We start from the raw sequence: 21870 nt of genomic DNA, 5'->3' as shown, positions 1-21870 counted from the left end.
TTGCATGTCTAATGATAAATTTAATTTATGAGAATTTTTTAATTGTATAAGGTGCATGATAAGATTCACAAAGATAATTATTACACTTGAAATAATGAGATTATTATTATGACATTCCATCTAATCACGGGTACAATGAAAAAAAAAGCTGTTTGTCTTGGAGAATATTTCAGAATTGTTGTCTAAAACTAAATTGTTGGTACAAAAAATTATATATCTGAAAGTTGGCATTATCTTCTTGGTATATTTACATAATGGATGTGTAATAATATACTTGAAACAAAATATATATGCAAAAATTGTGAATTTATCATCAATAATAAGGTATCTATGATTGTCGTGATTGTTGATGAATTCATCTTATTGTTTTGATAGTTCAATGATGATCAAATAATGACTATTTCATAATATATGCTGGCTTTTAAAATTCAAATACAATCTTTGCAGATATTTGTCAAAAAATAAAGTACACTTGGAATTCCAACCAAATCTACCCAAACAATACCTGTACCGAACTGATGAAAACAATTATGAATTCTTTACTCATGGATGATCATATAATTGCTATAATGTTGTGTGTGTTTCAGCAGCAAAGATAGCATGAAATCTTAAATTTCGTAAAGGAAAATTACTAAAATGGAGCCTAAAAACTTTACATGAATTGACAGAATTCTTCATTATGGAGCTTGTAAAAAAATTTAAGTTTTTAATTTTAAATTTAAAAAGCTAATTATTATTAGACATACTGAGGCATTTACTCATGTGGATACAGAGCCGTAACTAAATATGTATAATCCATTAGTCAGGGGTACCAGGGTGCCAAACCCTGATTGCAGCATGGGCAACCCACATAGGCTTATATCCTGGAAGGGACAGAGCCTGGGCCTTGTCTGGTCTGACAGACCCTGATTGCAGCCCTGTCTGGATAATACTTCTTGCATGAGATTGAACAGAAACTTAGAACTTAGCAGTTATAAATTCAGTCCACAATTCTACATGGTGCAACATGATATAATGATAAAGTGTGATAATCCATAATTAAATCGAAGACTAGTACGCACATGAACTATTCATTACTGACAGAGACCTGAACATGAAACAACCGCAAATAATTCGATAAAATTGCATTAAGCATTATAAAACTAGAATAAAAAACTATTCCGTTATCAATTTTTTATTTTATGTTCAAAATTTTATAAAAAACATTTATATGCGTAGTATTTAGCAGTTGTTTTAATCGTTTGTTTGAGCCGGTAATAGATTAGAAATTGTTAAAGAAACATTGATGTTATTTTGAGTTGAAGCATGTTCAGTGTTTCCACATTATTTTGGGAAAATGTATTTCGTAAAATTTTTTATTAAAAAAAGAAGAAAACATTTTACACGTTTGTTACAAATCACAAATACACCAACTATTTGCAAGTTAGAAAAAAAAACCAAAAAACAACTATTCATTGCCATTGGAGGTAAAATAAATATTTGCTGAAATGTTTGAAAGAACTTTTTTGATGACAAGTTAGAAAAAAAATTACCAAAATTATGGGATTATAAAGAAATTGAAATATAAAAATACTGCATAAAAAAGAAATAATAACAGATAAAGTCAGAACCTTTGTCAGAAAAGTGCCAAATTGATGTAAAATATGTGTTACAGTGAATGTGATAAATCGGAGATTATGTAATTACAGTAGTTACGCATAATTACCAGATTTACCATAACATATATTTTTTTTATTCAGCTCATCAACTGATGATCCTTTATCGTGTTGGAATCCCTCAGCTCTCAACATTTCTGAAGATCTCGGAAAACAACCAATAAAAATCTGTCACGTCTTTTTTGATTTTCACTAATATTTTGACACTGTTTGTGTCTGAATAGCATTTTACCATAAGAAAACCAAAAAAAAAGTTGAAAATGTGTGGCACAGAGGTAAAATGTTTAGCCAAAATAAAAACCGATGATGAAAACCGTACATGAACAATGGTAAAGGCCCTTGGATTGTCTTGTTGGGGGAATTGCTGTCATAGCCACAAATTAGTTCAGTTGTACCAAATCACCTGGTACTAATATTTCAGCAAATCAATGCAAAAGTCACAGGTTACAAGAGTCTTTACTTAAAAAAATACATTAGAGCCACATACATATGGCTCTGGCATGCACACACAACACGTTCTGGCATGCACCAATTCATTAGAAATTCCCAAGAGGAATATTTATGAGGTGCATATGCGGGATGAGTAGTAGTCTATGCTTAAGATAAAAAACAATTGTGTGCTATATTGTTCTTGTAAATAAATGCAATCGATATATCTTCAAATATTTTCTTACGCTCTCATGACCAGTCTTCAATGAAATTTATTCAACTTCCGGGATATTAGGACATGGGTCGCAGATATTTACAGGTATCTTCGAAGGATCGCTAATGAGATAGCAGTGCTAAGTAGTTCCTTATATACGAGTTGTATTGAATGTAGGAGACTACCTTGAAAAGACTAAGGATCATTATTGGTTAAGCTAAATACATTATTTGTTACATCATCAATTCCGAAACTCTATTCTGACAAAGGCTACAAAAATATGAAAGCACATCAGAGATTCAAATTAAAAAATATGTGTTAAAAAATCATTTGTATTTGGATTTCGGCAACAATAGCATGGAAGTGGTGGTGCTTGAAGCCGCACGTGCCAAAATAATAAGAAGTATGTATGTATATCTTAATGAATATTTACAAGACATATATTGAATTAAATATTTAAGAAAAAGCAACGGGAAAGAAAAATGATGTTTATAAATATGTATACAAAAGCTGCATTGTGATTTTGATTTGAGAAAGTTCTATGTTGCATTGTTATGATGACGACAATGATGTGCATGGTGATTATGAACTTTTTTTTTCAAAAATAAAGGTGTCTCAATTCGATGTATTGTCATTGTATGATTATTCATTTGAAAAAATTTAACTCATTAAACACATATTAACACATATTGCACAATGATCATGCACAAACCATAATTTATATTATTCATTCAAAAGTTGCGAAATAAATTACACTTGAACTTGGAACTTGTAGACAGAGTGAATAGGCACAAACATTTCTAGGTGCCTGTTTTAAAAGAATCCATTCAATTACAATATACATGAAGTACAGGGTGTCCAGATCGAATGCCCCTCAAACAGTGATTAAAAATCAGTAATGACATGTATGGTGGGGATATTAGAAAAATTTGGCTGCTCAACTGTGAGTTTAGCGACAACTTTTCTTAAAGTGCCACTGCATAGGCTACCCTTGTTACAAACAAGCAAAGAGAAGAATAGCGTCACCACAGAAGGAGCAAATTAAAATTGTTCTGTGAATATGTTAGCTCTCATAGACGGTGAACCTCTCCTGGACCATTTTTTCGCATCAGGCAACATTTTCTGTGTCTAACAGGATTAATAAGTGTAATTGCTGAATTTGTGGCTCAGAAAATTCCAGTGTAATTTTGTTATTGGAAGGAATCTGTCTCAAAATCAATGTGTGGAGTGAATTTTTCACATGATATGGTCACTGGAAATTTTTATATATTTTTTTTTTTTTGTGAGATATCTGTGACAGCAAGCATTTACTTGGACATGCTACAAGATTATGCAGTACCTCAAACGCAACATTCACAGCCCATCTTCCAGCAAGATGAGGGTCTCTCCACACTGGAGTATGGATGCTTAAACATTTTTGGATACAACTTCCCCGAACGGATGGATTGGATGCAGTAGACCAATACAGTGCCTGGTTATGATTACTAAGTATTACTTCTCCACTAGATTTCTTCTTGTGAGGTTTTGTTAAAAACTGCATTTACAGCAGAAATATACATGATCTGCAAGATCTTCATATACCAGAATATCAGATTTTATTGCTACTGTCACTCTGCCAATGCTGCAGAGGAGATGGCTGGAACTCAGCTTTTGACTGAATACAATCCAGGCAACAAAAAGAGTACATGTGAAAGTGCACTGATATTTTTGCAAAAACTTTGCGAGTGTTGCTTTCCATGTATATATATATATACTTTTTCTCATCCTAACTTCTTGTAGAGTGTAAAAGCTACTCAAAAATAGGGACATTAAAACTGGACACCCTGTATATGAATGATGTAAAAATACGGTTACAGCACGGTAGAATCTTAATTAACCAAACCTTATCAACAGAGGCATGTGGCCAGACCAACTTTTATCAACCAGTGATATTTACCCTTTGCTAACATAGCACTACACATGATGGTAAGAAAATCAGTCAAACTGATGATTTGAAAATATTTTTGCGCAACGCTAATATTTACAATTATAAATCAAAGTTTGATTTTGTGTCTAAATAAATTTACCCATGTGATCAGCTAACTTTTATTTTTCATATTTTCGGCATCGCCTTGATTAACCAAGAATCTTGTAACCAGTACCATTACTCCAGAACCATTATTCATGGTTAATCAAAGCTGTACACTACACGATTGTATCATTACTATCATTTGAAGATGAATCATAGTCTAGACCGAGCAATAACTTCCCAGGAAGTGCTGCTGTATTTTCCGTGTTATGATCAACTGTACATTCAGTCTTTCGAACAACTGATGGTGCATTGGGCACTTTCACCTTTTCCGATTGTGAATAAGGTTCTTCAAAATTTTCTGTTACGCTGAGACTATCTTCATTTGAAAAACTTTGAACTTGGTTTTCATCTTCTACTGGGACACAATCAGAACTAGTAGCAATAGATGATTCACATTTATCTTTGTCACTGAAGTCATCCTTTGGAATTTTGTCCCAATCGAAATCAAGAGCTGTATCATTCAGAGGCAACTCAAGATCAGGTCTAACTTCAGAGAAAGTGTCCACAGTTTCATTGTTCATAATTGGCAGCAAGAGGCGAGTGAATTCTGGCTTGAGATCACTGTTTTCTGAAGTAACTTGAAGAAAATGGTAAAAACAATAATAATGCAAATAATGTGTACATATGAAAAAAATAATAAAATAATCACACCTATATATATAATTGATTTTCTGTGTGTGTTCTCTATATAAATCTACAATTTTAGATCAATCGTCACTAAATTTTGCATATATACCGAATGGGACTCGACTTGAACGATAGGCTACTTTAAAAGGGTGAATGCCCGAGATAGGCAAAAAAATGGTCAGGCAACAATGGTTTCTGGGCCTCAACAACCACTTTCGGAATGTTTAATTTAGTTACCAAGGTTCTCTAGCAAATGCATTTCAGACATGTGTATGCTCTTACAATGGTTTGTACTAGCTATAAAACCCGGGCAGCGCCGTGTATTACAGCTAGATCAATAATATCTTAACATATGCAACACACTCTATCTAAATCACTTGGGTAGAAAAAGTGAGGCTCTTAATAATCACGACTGGGAAATTATTAACTTGTGAAGTTATCAGATAACTTTTGGAGACACAGTAATACTCCAAAGTTACATGATAAGTGGTATTGATTATTCCGGACCACTATGACCAATACTCGTGTCTTTTAATTTTTATATCATTGACTTCATAAAATATCTCCTTGTGGCTGCAATTCCATCCTTAAAAAAGTTTTTATTCCCTTAAAACATGAGTAGTACTTGCATAATGTTTTAACTTCTGGCAAATTAAAAGAATTGTTTAAGTTTAGAAGCAATAATGGCATGACTTTCAATATATTTTTTTGACTGGCAATAACATTTTACTTCAAGTATGAAACTGTGACAAGTTTTAAAAATAGAAGATGACATTGGATTTCATTTATAAAATCACAGACAAAGTTTCCATTTTTAGCTGCTTCACCAGCTTCAACTTACAGCTTCTCAAAAATCCATGTAGCTTTGTTACATATTATGTTATCACTTACTAGGCAATTTTTACTTGATTATCCCATCTATAAGTGTTTCTTTCTAATTGAAAATCCCATGATGATTGGTTCCAAAAAAGACTGGACATTTTTCACAGAAAGACGGGTAGCTCAGAGTTAGCATAAGTCTGGGTAATTAATGTAAGTAGAGTTTTGCTGTACAGCACCTGTGACCCCTTAATAACAAATGTTAACCAACATTATTGTGCTTAGGTTATTTTAAGACCAGATTATTCTAAAACCCGGGTCCTATTCTTCAATATGCAGAAGATTGCTGGCATTCTCTTTAGCTTGAGTTGCTGATCCTCCAATGACCTTTAAAGGATTATATTTTGTTTTATCAAATCCATGGCTCTCAATTTTTTGAGATCCATGGACGCCCCCCTTCTGTGCCAATAAAATGAAGACCATGGATCAATTTTCGAAATAATATTCTGAAAAACATATAAAAAAGTATGGAGTTGTTTTTTCAATCAAGCTCATTGACCCCCCCCCCCCTTCCCTTTCCATGAAATCCACCTGAGAACTCTCAGCTGTACTAGAAGGATGATATTGTGGGGCATAAAAAATTGTGCGAAAATTACATGTTTGTTTTTTCTCTCTCCAATTCTATGTCTTCAATACAGTGGACTCTCACTAATCTGGCACATATCAGAACTGGGTGTAGATCATCGAAATTGTTGGATTAGTGGAAGTTAATTGGAAAAGCCCAGTCAAATAATACTGTATAAACTTCTGCACACAGATATGCAGTGACATGCTTTCCTCTTTTATATTCAAAGAAAACCAGCCTAAAAATGCTAGATTACTGGACGGGCTGGACTAGTGCACAGTTCGATTATCGAGAACCTACTGTATTTCTATAGGTGTAACAATTCAATTTTACATTGGAACTTGTGAAGAAAGAATTGAAACTTACATTTTTCTTTCCTAGACTTGTACGCTCTATGAACCCACGGAACCTCACGCATATTGGGATCAAGCTGACTGATTTTTCTCACAAATGCTTTGTACTCCCTTTGGAGTTTCTCCACCATTAAACGGGATTCATTTACATGCTCATCAGAATAGCAAACAACCTTGAGTGAAAGAAATGTATGAAAATATTTATTTTTCAATACGAGATACACATGAACTAACCAGTCTAGAATTTTATTCACAATCAAAAGGAATGGAAATAAAAATAAAATGTTCTTTTCCTTTTTCTTTTTTTTTTGCAACAGTCTAGAATTTTGATTACAGGCAACCACGGATCATTAATATTAATGAATTTTTATATGAATTGATGGATATAGCAAATGTTCTGTAATTTTGATTGCTATTTGGATATTTTAAATATAAATTATTCAATAAATTTTAATAAAAATTCCCATACCAATTATGATAACTGAAATTTTTTGTGATTCAATCTCACGTATTTTCATGTTTAAAAATTTGCTCTTGGTACATGCTTAATTTGCACAAAGATTAATCAGTAGGGCTCGGATTTCTATGTCTTTGCATGTTTCACTATTCTTATGTGGTAGAGAATATTCTCAAAATTTTAAGGCATATTTCATGATTTTCGATAAAAAGTACATTTTTCCCTCGCTATTCAAATCCAGCTTCAGAGACTGGTTTTTGCAGTTACCATCTCTGACAAGAGCTCTTAGTCTAGGATTTTTATGCACTAAAAATGGAATGCAGTTGCTGATTGGTAAAAAATACTGAAATTAAGGTTTTTCAACCAATCAGCAATGACATTGAACTATTAGAGCATAAAAATACTAGCCCTTCAACGACACTGGTATATGTGGCTGTAAATAGATTTATCGTCTGAATCGGTGATGGTAACTCATTGGAAAAATTGGTAAACAGGGAAATTGTTTAGCATTTGAGGAAAATTTTGAGAGTTTTTATCAAGTAATAAGAATTATTTATGTTACTTTTTTTTAATTGTTTTTCTAAAGCTATATATACACTACTTGGCTAGGTATTTGTACCTATAGATGGCAGCATATTAATTCTGAATTTGTAAGGAAAAAATTTCTCAAAAAGGAAATTTTTGAGGAAATTTTAGCTCAATGAGATTAGTTGGTAAAACAAAGAATTTCTGTTCATAATAGTTTAGACTGCATCAACAATTCTCATTATCATATTATTTTGCTAAAACTAATTTTATTTAAGATAGGAATTTTAAAAAATTTACGACATATTTTTTGTTTTATAGGGCATATTTAGTTTTTTTAAGAGCATAAATGCATATTTTATAGAGCATTTTTTAGAAGTTTTTACAGCATAAAAATCCTAGCCCTATTAATCAGACATAAATAAAAAATGAACATAATAAAATAATAAGTAAAATGAATTAACTTAGTTTGTGACCAGCTTCTACAGAACTGATTTAAGGCATAAGAAATAGCGCAGTGGCTTCAATAAAAAGTGACTTATATAGGCCTACCTGCGATTTTTTCAAATAGAAATTCATGTCTTTCTTGATACTTGGAAGCCACTGTTTGATCTCATCAGCATTATTCAAACTGTCCTATGATTAAAAAGAAACTCATTGAGAATAAAGGTTTTTAGTATTTTTACTTGAAAAATATTATGCTATGTATTTTACACTCATATCGAACATTTTAAATATGCCATGAGTATGAAATATTACTAGGGGCCACTAGGGTAAAAGAAATTAATGTAAAATAGGCTTATAGTAGCCCCCTTTTCACGCCATTCTTTGTTATTACGTGTAACAACAAGTGCACATAATATATTCTGCGCTTTCAATTACAACTGATGTCAAAAATTTAACGATAGAATCTAGATAAAGTCATCAGTTATATATCCCACTTCCAGTATCGTGTTTTTTACTTTCACATATGCACAATATAAAAAAAGATTACCCTATTACAAAAAACACAGAACATAAGAAAGACTGGAAAACTCACGAGTTTTGGCCGTTTTGGATGAAGCTTGTTGTACTCTAGAAAAATAAAATTATGTTGTGATACAAATTACAATAACATGGGGAAAAAAACAATGATGTGTATTATGGTGTGTAGGTACCTAAATATTAACTTAGATTAAAACTGAACTTTGTTTTTTATTTAAAAAGAAAAAATTCAGCTATTTATTTTCCCGGTTCTAGAGAAATATAGCTGTAGTTATTTTCCCACATTTGGCCCATAGATTGAGAAGGTTGTGCATCCCTGGTACATTCCATCACTTTTGATCACTGTGAGCTTTCGGAAAAGTTCTTAATCACTGTAAAGTTTTTGCATGGTGAATTTTATCCATACATGTTTGTACTTAGGTCTATATCTGTCATATGTTTGTATTGTAGTTCTTCTCAAGCAGAAATAAGAATGGCGTGTGTTGCTCATTATTAATAACATTTATTAATAATTATAGTGAAATGATAGTGATGACATGGCCTCTCTTTGTTACCGGTTTCTATTTGAGAATGACAATATATCATATGTATGCAGTTGACACTCAATTTTACAAACCACATGTTTTTAAAAATTAATCTCCTGGTCCCAAACACAATATACTATGTATTTAATAGTATATTGTTTATTTTAACGTCTTCCCCATTTATGAACTTTCGATTTTATTATATAATTACTTTTCACTATCATATGAATTCATAAAAACGCGCATCAACTGTATTTTGGTTCAGTCAGTTGGATGGAAGGGTTGAAAATAGGGCTATTAAAATGATTCATTCTCAGTCAGATAGTTGTGAGATAATGCGGATTTGAGTCAATAAAGATTTATTGCAATTGGTTGTTCACAATAACCATTGGCATGATTTTTCAAATTGTCATGATTTATAGAGCTTTTGATAGTGGCCTGGGATTTTTATTCATGCTTGTGATTTAAGAAGCACATTATTTTCGAACCATCAAAACACTCCCGCAGGAGGCTTGACTGGGTTTTTGTTCACTAATTGATAGTTGTTTTGATAACCAACTAGTGCCAAAAAAAAAAAACACAACAGATTCTGACGTAGAAAAATTCTAATTCTTAGTTCCGGAGATTTGGTTTCACTTGAGCTGCAATCATACATTGGATTACAGTGATGGTAACCTTGTCAACCAAAATCAACAATTGTGAGCAGATTCCTCTTCACCTCCTATCTATTCAAACGAATGTGCTGCCATTGATTAGTGTAAATGAGAACTCAAATATTTCCCATACAAAAGAAACCATAGCATTATCATATTTTTATCCAAACATTCCCTTATTTAATGAACAAAAAAAAAGGATTTGAAATGCACCCATGTGCAGGGCCTGCTTTTCATGGGCAAACAAGGTAACATTCCCAGGGCCCACAAATTTTATGGCTCAAATTTGGCTGCCTCTTACATTTTAAACACCGTCTCACATGCCACCCTTTCTCCGCATAAGCCTCTGTCTCAAAGGACATTATATACACACAAGAGGACCCCCAAAAACTCATAATTGTCCAGGGCCCCAGCTTATGTTGAACAGGCCCAGCCTACGTGTAACGATTGTGGATTTTTCCCCCTCACGATTATGAGGAACTTCCTATGAGTTATCATCAAACCGTGCTAAACCACATTAAATAAAAAAAAAATAGATTCAAGTTTTTAGATAAAGGATGCAAATTACCTTCTCTTTGTTTATGTAAGATTAAGCGATTTAATCTTCCAAGCTGTTTCTCTTCATTTCGAGCCATAACAACCAGTATAATAGTGACTCTAATGACTAATACGGCCAAATACGATAACTATAATGACCAATATTGAGATATATAATTACTGTAATGACCAATACAGCAAGATATACTGACTATAACGACAAATAATGACCAATATAATGACTTAAGTGAATATAATAGCTATAATTATAGTACACGTTATTTCATAAGTAATTTTTCCCGTTTTTCAATGTTTGTAAACATTACATACGGACGTCCTCAACATCTCCACAAGATTCAAGAAGAAATTTTTTTTTAGTTGAAAAAAATTTCAAAAACTAATCAGTTTCTTGAAAGTGGATGAAATCAACAAATGAATAATTTTCCACATAAAATAAATCACAACAATCTGCGCAAAATTTATTCTTTAGTGTATTTCGGTATTTGAAATAATCTCATTTTTCCTTTGCGGAACGAAGTAAAAAACTCTACCCTCTTACGAGGAACGTGTACAATTGATGGTGTACATCGAAATAGTCCAAGGCGAAGATGGTAATTTAAAATCCTTTTTAATCTCATTATTTTCGAAACATTTCGATAAAAAATGACTGATTTTAAAATATTTGAATTATATTATGTCTATTTTGATGTTTATGAGAGTGTCAACCATGCTTTGAGAATTGATAAAATATGTGTTTATTGTCATCTCCGGTGTCTGGAATGTTGTACTAATTAATTTTTATATTTGTCACAATTAAATCGTAATATGTAAGGTTTCTTATATTAAATTGAGAACTGTAGAGTTTCAGCCCTTTAAGAGTAGTTTTTAAATATGGTGAGAAATATTTCTTCTACGACATGTAATTATCCCAATGTTTTTATCGTGCGTGGGGAAGTAGCATTTACCCAGGGCTAGAGGCATATTTGCGGTTGGGGGGGGGGGTGTAGCCCAGGGCCGAGTATTATGCCCGCCCCTCAGGCAAACCGATTTTTTTTTGACGCCATGTACCTGACTATAAAAGTTATATCCACTGTGGGGACAGAGCGGGGGTCAAGGTTAGTGTGGATGACTATAAATGCATGCCTACCTACCAGTTTACACGCTCACTATGTAGATTCTCAACTAGTTTTTATGCCCTCCCCTCTACACTAGAGGTGTCCGGGTGGGAAATTCGGGAGAGTGGAAAGTGAGAAATGAGTGGTCGCTAAAATTAGGGGTTGACCAAAATTTCTAAAACCCACATGTAAAAATCATGAATACACCGCTGTGGGAGGACTAAGTTGGTGAGTTACAAGAGTTGTCAAGTGGCTGAAAGTAATCCAAAGAGAGAAGGTCCAAATCAGGGAGTGACCAGAGTGATTTAGAGGTGCAAAAGCATGTGATTGATCAAAACGGTGCAAACATTCGAGTGGTTGAAAGAGGCATATGTAGGGGTGGGTGCAAACTGAGGTATAGCCTTTTGAGGCAAATTTATGAATGAGAGGGGGATGGTGTCGAAAATCGGTTTAGAAATAGAAGAGTTGGCAAAATTTGTGTAGCTCGCAGGTGCAAGACATTTTTTATGTTGTGGCTATATAGCTTATTCATTATAACTGTTAGCATATTGTTGATCAATAATGTGGACTTGCCACCTCACCTGTGTATCAATAGTATATCAATATATTTTGTGGGACATGCATTAGTCCTAAATAATTAAATATGTGAAGAGATCCCGTAATACAGCAAATAGTTTTTTTAAATAAAACCAAGGTTTCTCTTGGTCCATCAACAGCTTGTGACATTACTAGAGATTTTTCAAGGCCTTTTGTCTGCGTTAATAGAATACTCTGGTTCCATACAGTAGCTATGTAACCAGTCTCAAAAATGTATTTGCGAGCAAAGCTCTTGATCCAGTGAGCAGTACTCATTGAAAAGGTGGTTTTTTTAATGATGCGTAAATGTTGAAATTCTCAATGTGATGCATTAAGGTTAGATTTGATATGATTGTATTTCTTTTTATTCCAGACGAAAGGAACATCATCATTTGGTAAGAGGAGGAATAAGACTCACACTCTTTGTCGAAGATGTGGACGGAGTAGTTACCACATTCAGAAGTCCCAGTGTGCCCAATGCGGTTATCCTAAGAAGAGGCTCCGACATTGTGAGTAAATTAGTTGATTTTTCTTTGCTTTTTTCCTTGTGTGGGAAATGTTTCATTAACCCACACACCCCATAAACGCTGGTTGGTAAGAAAGATTGCCATTCTAAATTTTAAGTTTTTCTTCGTCAATAAATGGTGGAAGTGGTTCCACTCATTTTTTGTTTTCAAAAAAAATCAGTCACCGTTAATGGGTTAATGTTGAAATTGTGAATGTTAGCATAGGTAGTATAACCTCTTTGCACCTGAGCCAAAACTGTTATTTAAAAATACTGTAGATATATTTATATGGAGCAGAATATTTATTCGGTGTATAGCGGAGCAAGAAGTGAGGCGTCCATTCTGAGAGTATGCATGTTGACAAGTGGATGTTCAAGAATTAATGAAAAATGAGGACACTGGCTAGCATCCACTATTAGTCTAGTTTGTAGAGTATAGAATGCACTATGAAGGCTAATAATGGTTCAAATTCCACTTGTAACTATAGTATTTTTTTCCCTCTTACATCTTTGATTTTTTTTTTTGGATGATTACCAATTTTTTTTTTTTTTTTTTGATTTTTACTTGTATTCAAAGCTGACGTTAAGATCCAAGTATGAAAAATCCAGTTCCAGGAGATTCCTCAGCATGAATCTTCGTGTTAGTTGATTCATTTTTAATTACTTATATTCGGTAAGGAAGGATCATGATGCACTTGTGTGTTGTGGCAGATCAGTGAATAGAGCGCACCCTGTCTGAACCGTCATGACAAAACGAAAGCAAAATCACATTGCACTGAGTATAATAGAGATGTGATAATTATTGGTTTTATTTTCAAACCATACAGCAAGCCAGTGGCATGACTTTATCCTGAAATATTGAATAAATGTCCAGTGTCGTGTGTCTCTTGAGGATATAATGAGGGTGAATATCACTGCAAGTATTCTGCCATGTGCAGAATAAATTTCTAGCTTTATATGTACACTTGTGTAAGAAATTAAGAGAATTTGCAGACTTGGTCGATTATCTCTAGAACTACTGTACCGATTTTAATGAAATTTGATATGTACATACATTGATACAATACAAAACAAATAACCATTCAATAATTGTAATGCACATGCATGATCGTGCGTAACACTCGTTGGAGTCGGAAGGTATGACACAGCGGTTGCCGAATAAACAAAAAAATGGGTTAATTGGGGGTATGGTCCCCTCTTACAGATATACAAAGATCTCGCAGCGTGATTTCATACTTGAAATAAGGCAGTTTATCATTTCCTGTGGCAATTGGTCCCACTCGTTCAGCAATGCTGTTTTCATTCCCTGGATGGTTCCCGGAGGGGGGTTGCAATTGCCCTCCCCAGAGCGTCCCAGACATGCTCTATAGGGTTAAGGTCTGGAGATCTGGGTAGCCAATCCATCCGGCGAATATTGTCACTCTCTAGAAAATCGTCGAGCAGAAGAGCTCTATGTGGCCTCGCGTTATCGTCCATTAAAATGAATTCAGGGCCAACTGCACCCCTGAAAAGGCGGACATAGGGCGCCAAGACCTCATCCCTATACCTCACACCAGTCACAGTGCCTCTTTCAAAGACATGGAGAGGTGTGCGGCCATTCAACATGATTCCTGCCCAGACCATTAAACCTCTTCCGCTATAATGGTCAATTTTGCGGATATTAGAGAGTAGGTAGCGGGTCCCTGGTTCTCTCTATATGAACGTACGATGAGAATCGGTGCTTAGGCTGAACCGGGACTCATTAGTGAAGAGAACGGTCGCCCATTGATCCATACTCTAATCTCTATGCTCTGTGCACCATGATAAACGGATTGTCCTGTCCGTAGAAGTGAGCGGGATGCAAACAGCAGGTCTTCTTGCAAACAACCCCCTCTCATGAAGTCTTTTGGAAACAGTCATCCTTGATACACGGGTTCCTGTGGCTGCATATAAGTCATGAGAGAGCTGAGAAGTTGTAGCACTCGTTACGCCTCGCTATAATAGACAAATGGAGATCTTCTCTGGCCGCTGTGGCTCTTGGATGACCTTGCCCAGGCCTTCTCTCGATGGATCCGGTATCCTGGAACTGTTTCTATAAGTTACATACGATGCTGGGCGTTAAATTGAACTCTCTACAAATCTGGACTTGAGATTGACCTGCATCTAGCCTCCCCACAATTCGCCACCTCATGCACCTCATTCCATCATCTAAACATTGGTGGTTACTCATTTTTACTGTTACAATTTGAAATTAACCGATTGCTGCAAAATAACACTAAGAAATTCGCAGAGGTGTGCTAGCGAACGAAATGAGTCTTAACTTACGCGCTCTTATAAAGCCTTTTTCTCTACTGGCTCCGCCTACACACACATGTACGCTTACGTATTTGACGTACAAGATTTGTATTTTTGTCTAGAAGCAGTGGTTTTACATTCAGTTCAGTTCTTTTCATGAAATTTGATAAAATATGCAAATTCTCTTAATTTATTTCACCAGTGTATATCCTTTACCTAAAAGTTCGTTGACTTGTGTTTCTATGTCAAAATGCCTTTTATAAAGGATTTTTTCATTGTGGTCTATATCTGTACTGGAACCATTTGAGATAGGTTCACACATGTGTACCTTAAGCGTTTACTTGAAAAAACAAATAATTAAAACCTTTCAAACTAGAGCAAAGAGGTTTGCTATAACTTGTAGTAGGTTATTGGGGTAAATGTATCGGCACCGTTTCCTCTGAGCTGTGGGCACATTAGTGAAAAAAAAATGGTGCACGGGTTTCTAACGGTAACTACCACATTCTATTGACAGTTAACCAACTAAGCTATGAAGATAGAATTCCCCCTCCTCGGAGCATATGTATATACTGAATGGCTCCGTGCAATAGACGGTAGTAACATACTGCTAATAGCTCGCAAATGACATCAGGGCCGCCAGATGGAGGTATATGATGATGCTCTGGTGTCATCTGCGAGCTATTGGCAGAAAGTTACCACTGTCTATTGCACGAAGCCATTCAGCATATACATATGCTCCGATGAAGGGAAATTCTATGTATCTTCATAGCTTAGTTGGTAGAGCACTTGTCCGGCAAATGAGAGACCAGGGTTGAGGTCCCATTGAGGGCAGGGATGAATTTTCCTTTTTCTGAAACATCAATCTTTTCAATCAGCCAGTTTTCTCATGTCTGTCGCATTAACAAGGGAGAGTGACAGCTTTTGTCATAACATCATTATCTCTGTTGGGTTTTCAATCTTTATTGAGTAATCCTATTGTCCTGTTTTTTAACCCTGGCAAATAGTAGTGAATGGAGTCTGGTGATAAAAAAAATGCTAAGCAGTGGGGTATACAGTATATTGGAAATTTTCTGATGAGTTGAATATAGTACTTGGAATTCCTAACTAAAGATGTGGAAAAAGGTGGTGCTTATTTGTTTGTTTTCATTTCTGTCTTGTAGATAACTGGAGCATCAAGGGAAAGAGGAGGAAGACAACTGGTACTGGCCGTCTGAGGCACCTTAGAAAAGTCTGGACGCGATTCGGGTTAGTTATTTAGATTTTCTCATTAAGAAAATCATTGTGTGTTGATTTCTAATATTGGTTTTTAATTTTGATGAAATGTATTGCTATTAGTGTTCTGGACATTATTGTGGTGTAATATAGGATGTGAATATTTATATTCATAGTTACTAAGTCGACACTTGGTAACGAACCTCCAATTTAGAAACTAATCTGGTACCAAACTCTACTATTCCTTATTTAAACTAAAGATGGGATGAATATTCTGCCCCTGCTGAATAATGCTTAGGTATTATGCCAAATATCTGTAAATCTAAGTGCAGCAAAATAATTTTAAGAAATTATATTGGGATTTTATGCATAAATTGAAAATTTACCGATCATATTTCGTTGCGTGTATCCCTTTCTGTGCAAGAGGTCATGTCAGGGTGAATTTCTAGGATAACTAAAACATGAAACTGAAAATAGAATCCTGAAATGTGGAAGTGAGCATGAATTATACAAGTTCAATAACTGAAGGATGTACGAAGACAAGCACATTGGGTGGATTAATTTTGATTGGCATGAAAATTTAGCTCCCTATACGATTGCTTTAATATGTTAGTTCATGCATCTGTATCTAACAGAATTTTTTTTAGCCAAATCTGTATTCGTTAGCCAAGGCATTTGTTATCTGGGTATTGCTGTGTGTTTGATTAATTTTTTGGATCTGTAAATTACATGCCGTTTTGTAACTTCAGTTAAAAAAATTGTACCATCAGACCTTTTCATTTTAAGATGTGCAGAAAATTTTTAAATATATTTGTGGATTCGTGGTGACCTTACTGATGTAGATTTATTTTTTTTTACTTTTCTCCAGGCATGGTTTCAGGGAAGGTGGACAGGCCAAGCCACAGAAGCCTGGTGCAGGAGCCTCAGCTGCAGCCTCTTCCATGGCTAAATGATTGTCTTAGCTTTTTGTGTTAATAATTAAAACAAATTAAAGGACAACTGTTTTTCTTATTTGTTTAGTTCTGTTATTTATTAATTACAGAGTGATCCATGTGGATTAATATAATGAAAAAATTAAATGTGTAATGGAAAAGGAATAGTGGAATGCATGTTGGAAGATTTAAATATAGAGCACAAAAACAGTTATTCAAAAAGACTGCAGTAATTAAGACTATAAATATTTGCTGCACATATTTGTCTTGCTTTTTTTTAATTCACTGTAATTTGAAGTAGCGCTTCATTTTCTTTAATTGGCAACCAATATTGGCATTTTGGTGATTGTTGGCAATGTCCCGTATTTCAAAGCCCAATTTCACATATTTTTGTCGAGTGAATATGCCTAAGCAACTGGCAAAAGTCTGACTTTGTTTACTTAGCGTTTATTAGGAGGATGACCTTAGTTTGCAAAATTAATGTATAATTGTATTTTATTAACAGCCATGCTGTGAACACAAATTTTTTCCTTAGCTGCTTTTGTTTTGAGGTTCTTTGTTTCCTCTGATTAAATGTCGTCAGAAAGGAAATAAAACTGCTTTTAAAAGTTCGTATACCCAAGATTTTATCAAACAGTGCGTAAAAAGGTTTTATAAACAGTATGTAAAAAGATTTGATTTCTCTATTCTGCATGGACGCGCATTGTCCCTGAGCAGAATATAATTCAATGCGGAACCTGCCAGGGGCAGTGCCGTCTTACGGCATGGGCCCACCCGGGCACGGCCCGGTGCCCTCAAGCGAAGAGGGGCCCTCACAAAAATGAGATCTGGTTGAAATTTTCAAGAAGTTTGGTAGGGCCCATGATACTCTTAAGACTGCCCTGGCCAGGGGAAGAGGAAACTTTTTATTAATAGATATTGTATAAAAAAATTTTAATCGTTATTAATTAGTTTGAGCCTCCTGTAGGGAAAATCTCCGGATTCCAAAACGTTTTATGTAAAATTTTGTTTGAAAAGGTGGTTTCAAGCTTTTGCCTATAAGGCTGGGATTACACTATAAAAGTTTGACAAAACTTGGGTAAAAATAAAAACTAACTGCCGTATATATTCAACACAGTTTAAACTACAATCGCAGGTTAAACAATTAGCGACCTATATAGATTAGTTAAAATCCTCAATTTAACCAATCCAGTTCGATCTTCAATCATTTCACCTGCGATTGCAGTTTAAACTTGGTGACTACGGCCGTAAACCCAGGGCCACAACTAGATGCTTGGTCACCCTGGGCAAGCGTGCCTTTTGATGCCCCCTTGTAATGTTGAAATAGAGGTTTCAGAATGGAATTTGCGCGCTTCTCCCCCCCCCCCCCCCCTCGGGTCTATCGCCTGGGGCACAAGACCCGCCTGCTCCACCCTAGTTGCGGCCCTGCATAAACCTATCCGTTAAGCTTATTGGAAAATCGAAGCCATACGAATAAGAGGTTAACTGAAATTTAATATAATATGGATGCGAGATTAAAATTGCTTTATATGTGTTACCTAATTATGCAAGAGATTGTTTCTTCCACCGCCCGCGAACAGGAAAATTGAAGGCAGTAGAACATTGAACAATATATTCTATACGACGAGTGGGTTTACGAAACTCGTTCAACTGATGGTCAGTTTTCTTTCGGAGTTCAGAACATCCTGCATGTTTTATAATCACATGGGAGTCAGCATAACAATTTGCCATGTTCAAATGGCTATTGACAATTATAAAACTAGGATATAGAAAGGGACTGGTACAGAAGCTCAATTTCAAACATTTGGAGGTCTAATGCCTCAGTTGTTAAGAGAGTTTCCTTGAACTATATAAGTCAAAATTTTTCATTTTTACCACATTTTATATTCTTGGGGTACATTCTGATGGTATATCTGGTATATCTTTAACCCATTTGTATCATAAGCGCATATATGCGTGAATTTTCCTGGCCATTATCACCAACAAGCGCTGATATGCACGCTAGTTTTTTATGCATAAGAACAAAACGCTAGAGTACTCGTACTGTATAAAACTATTAAATTTAATTTTTCAAATTATTTTCAATGTATATCTTCATTGAACTAAGTAAAATTATAAATTCTTTGTGTACGCCATTTTGTTTTTTGCTTTTTTTCATTTTGAAATATTTCTAACTTTATACAATAAAAAAATTTTGGTGATATAGGCCAATTTTCCACTTTTTCGAGTGATGCAAATAACATAAGATGGTATTAGTGTTTTTTTTTAAAAAGTCGCGTGCTATCCATACTTAGAGAGAATAAGACAACCATACATACATTATGGGCATTGTATAGTACTGTATCGTGTATATATTGTTTATAATTTTAGTTTTTAATTGGATTGCTGTATTTTTGAAATATATGACATCCATATTTGTTATCGGCATCTTTTCCTCAGCCACCTTGTTGGGTATTTTGCCTGTTGTGGCGCGCGTTGTGTGTATATATATATGTAATGTTAAGCCCAGTTAATCAAAGTTCTACTGTATAGTAGTAACAGATTTATGAAAAATAATCAGCTATATACAGGGTGATTATAATTGAATTTTTGATTCCAAAACTACAAGTACTGGTCAGAATGACTTGAAAATTTGCAAGGATACTCCTGAAGCAATGAAAGTTTCTTTTGCAAAGGAAAAAAAAAGTACAAGTAGTGCAAAATGTGCAAGTAGATGATGCTGTACTTGGCCAGCAGTATAATCTATTTTGTGCAACCACATCATATCGGCGCACTTCCACAGCACCAGTGTGGATAAAACAACTTCTATCAAGATGCACATTACAATATCAGCAAAGCAGCTGCTGAAGACCCATTTTGACAACAGTATGCACCTCAACCCTTGCAACTTCTGGTTGTGGGGGACTACCTCAAAATGTTATGAACAGTGGTCAGATTGTAAACTTGGATGAATTGCAATCTCCAGCACATCCCCTATATGTTAGAAGTTCCTCAGGAATATTAACATGGGGGAGGGGCGCATTTGGTTTAATAAAGGTAAATTGCAAGCGCATCCACATCATGCAACTCCACCTATAGAACAAAGCCTCAGCTTGTGATGTCAATGAAGGCCATTTCTCCCATTGCCATTGGATATACGGGGTGATTATAAAAAAACTATCCCGACATATGGGCCCCTAACTATACAACCATTCACAGAAACTGAATGAAATTTTGGCATAAGGTATTTTGAGGTATGTCACTCAAACAGTTATGGTTACAGTGAGAAAATTTCGAAAATATCAAATGGCAACACCAAGTTTTTTGTATTGGAATGCGATCTCCATACTGAAAAACACTAAATAGCGTTGGAATGGCACCTGTAGCACGAAAATCCCCGGAGCTAGGCAAGGAAAAAGTAAAAAGGACTTTGCCGTGCACCAGAGCATTAATGTTCGTTTCATTCGTCACACCGTTTCTTCGGCTGAGATCCCAGCCTGATTAGTCCTCCACAAGGTCATGTGGAAAATGTGAAACACAATAAAAGGCTTTATTTTATGCTGCTTCTCTGTCCTTATTGGTTGTCCTCACTTTTAGCCTATCTAACGCCGGTGATTTTCATGCTACAGTTGCCGTTCGAACGCTATTTAGGGTTTTTCACAAGGGAGATCACATTCCAATACAAAAAACTTGGTGTTGCCATTTGATATTTTCTCACTGTAACTGTTAGAGTGACACTGTTGTTTTCCATATCATTCTTGAGCGCATACATCAAAATACCTTATGCCAAAATTTCATTCAGTTTCTGTGAATGGTATGATAGTTAGGGGCCGCATATGTCGGGATAGTTTTTTTATAATCACCCTGTACTTCAAAAAGGTAAAGATATCGCATGCGTCGACCTGTTATATCTAATGGCAATAGGTGAAATGGTCGCCTTCAGTGACGTCATGAGCTTCGTGCAGAGACCTTGTTCTATAGGTGGTGTTGCATCATGACCATAGCATACTCCGATCCGTTGTTGAACAAGAATTTTTGTGCTTTCACCTCATAGCCACATATTTAACATTTAAGATTATTATATATTTGTTCAATTACTTCGTTTTTTTGTGAAGTTTCCATGAATTATGAAATCGTGCAATACTATAATAATCATTTTGCCATGGCTAGCTATCATTTCCATTCTGCGAGCAAATTTCCCACGCGTTAAATGTCATTAATTTTACGTTTTTAAGTATTTTTCCCCCTTTACCAAATAAAATTGAATTTTTTCAGGAATATTTTCATGTCATTCTGGCAATCATTCTTTTTTTAGTGTTTTAAAATCAGAACTTTAGTTATAATCACCCAGTATATTGTAAATCATTGCTAATCAATCTGCATTTTATTTATACTTTATAAATACATTATATTCACCTTACATACATTATAGTTTTTGCAAAATAGCTTCTGAATTAAACATACTGAAAGTAACTGGAGAAAACATTAAATATTAATCATACAAAATATATATATAAATAAAGAATTTTCAAAACAAAATAATTGAATTGCAAAAGTTGGTTTTCGTTAAAATGTAAGAAATATTTAATATGGAAATAGTTTAATTACATTAATAAACATTTTATTTTAATTATTAGAAGTTTGAATTTTTCAGAAATTTTACTGTTTTAATATGTTAATACTATTTGAAACAAAAACCCAGTTTTTACCACAACCCTTCCTCTCCCCCCCCCCCTCCCAATACCTCAGTTTATTTCTAATCAAATCCGATACGAAAGAAATTGGCAAAAGAAAAATTGATAAC

The 21870-nt window shown here is 34.7% G+C and overlaps 2 protein-coding genes across 2 annotated transcripts; one reads left to right on the top strand and one right to left on the bottom strand.

Moving 5' to 3' along the window:
* Positions 1-152: 152 nt before the first annotated feature.
* LOC149084017 (uncharacterized) lies at positions 153-10805 on the bottom strand. The gene is made up of 5 exons (XM_089234364.1): positions 10505-10805; positions 8815-8849; positions 8328-8411; positions 6807-6966; positions 153-4946 (listed from the first exon to the last, which is right to left on the bottom strand). The coding sequence occupies exons 1-5, from the start codon at positions 10569-10571 to the stop codon at positions 4483-4485; spliced, it is 810 nt and encodes a 269-aa protein (XP_089090490.1). The 5' UTR covers positions 10572-10805; the 3' UTR covers positions 153-4482.
* A 152-nt stretch (positions 10806-10957) lies between these two features.
* Positions 10958-17166, top strand: RpL37a (ribosomal protein L37a). The gene is made up of 4 exons (XM_089234361.1): positions 10958-11084; positions 12538-12673; positions 16104-16188; positions 17024-17166. Exons 1-4 carry the CDS (start codon positions 11082-11084, stop codon positions 17106-17108), a joined length of 309 nt encoding a protein of 102 aa, XP_089090487.1. The 5' UTR covers positions 10958-11081; the 3' UTR covers positions 17109-17166.
* Positions 17167-21870: the final 4704 nt, after the last annotated feature.

The sequence above is a fragment of the Pholcus phalangioides genome, unplaced genomic scaffold (genome assembly GCF_987345545.1).
Source record: "Pholcus phalangioides strain wild (caught in Gottingen) unplaced genomic scaffold, Ppha-v1.0 ptg000008l_1, whole genome shotgun sequence".
Taxonomy (NCBI): Eukaryota; Metazoa; Arthropoda; class Arachnida; order Araneae; family Pholcidae; genus Pholcus; species Pholcus phalangioides.
Note: the sequence above shows the minus strand (reverse complement) of the source record. Positions and strands in the feature narration are given on the sequence as shown.

What these genes read in the sequence shown, in the direction of transcription:
- LOC149084017 (XM_089234364.1), bottom strand. Translation starts at nt 10,571, where the DNA reads ATGGCTCGAAATGAAGAGAAACAGCTTGGAAGATTAAATCGCTTAATC. An exon ending in CTTACATAAACAAAGAGAAG is followed by an intron (nt 8,850 to 10,504) that starts GTAATTTGCATC and finishes TTATTTTTCTAG; the next exon opens with AGTACAACAAGCTTCATCCA. An exon ending in TCTATTTGAAAAAATCGCAG is followed by an intron (nt 6,967 to 8,327) that starts GTAGGCCTATAT and finishes CTTTCACTCAAG; the next exon opens with GTTGTTTGCTATTCTGATGA.
- RpL37a (XM_089234361.1), top strand. An exon ending in TAAGAAGAGGCTCCGACATT is followed by an intron (nt 12,674 to 16,103) that starts GTGAGTAAATTA and finishes TCTGTCTTGTAG; the next exon opens with ATAACTGGAGCATCAAGGGA. An exon ending in AAAGTCTGGACGCGATTCGG is followed by an intron (nt 16,189 to 17,023) that starts GTTAGTTATTTA and finishes ACTTTTCTCCAG; the next exon opens with GCATGGTTTCAGGGAAGGTG.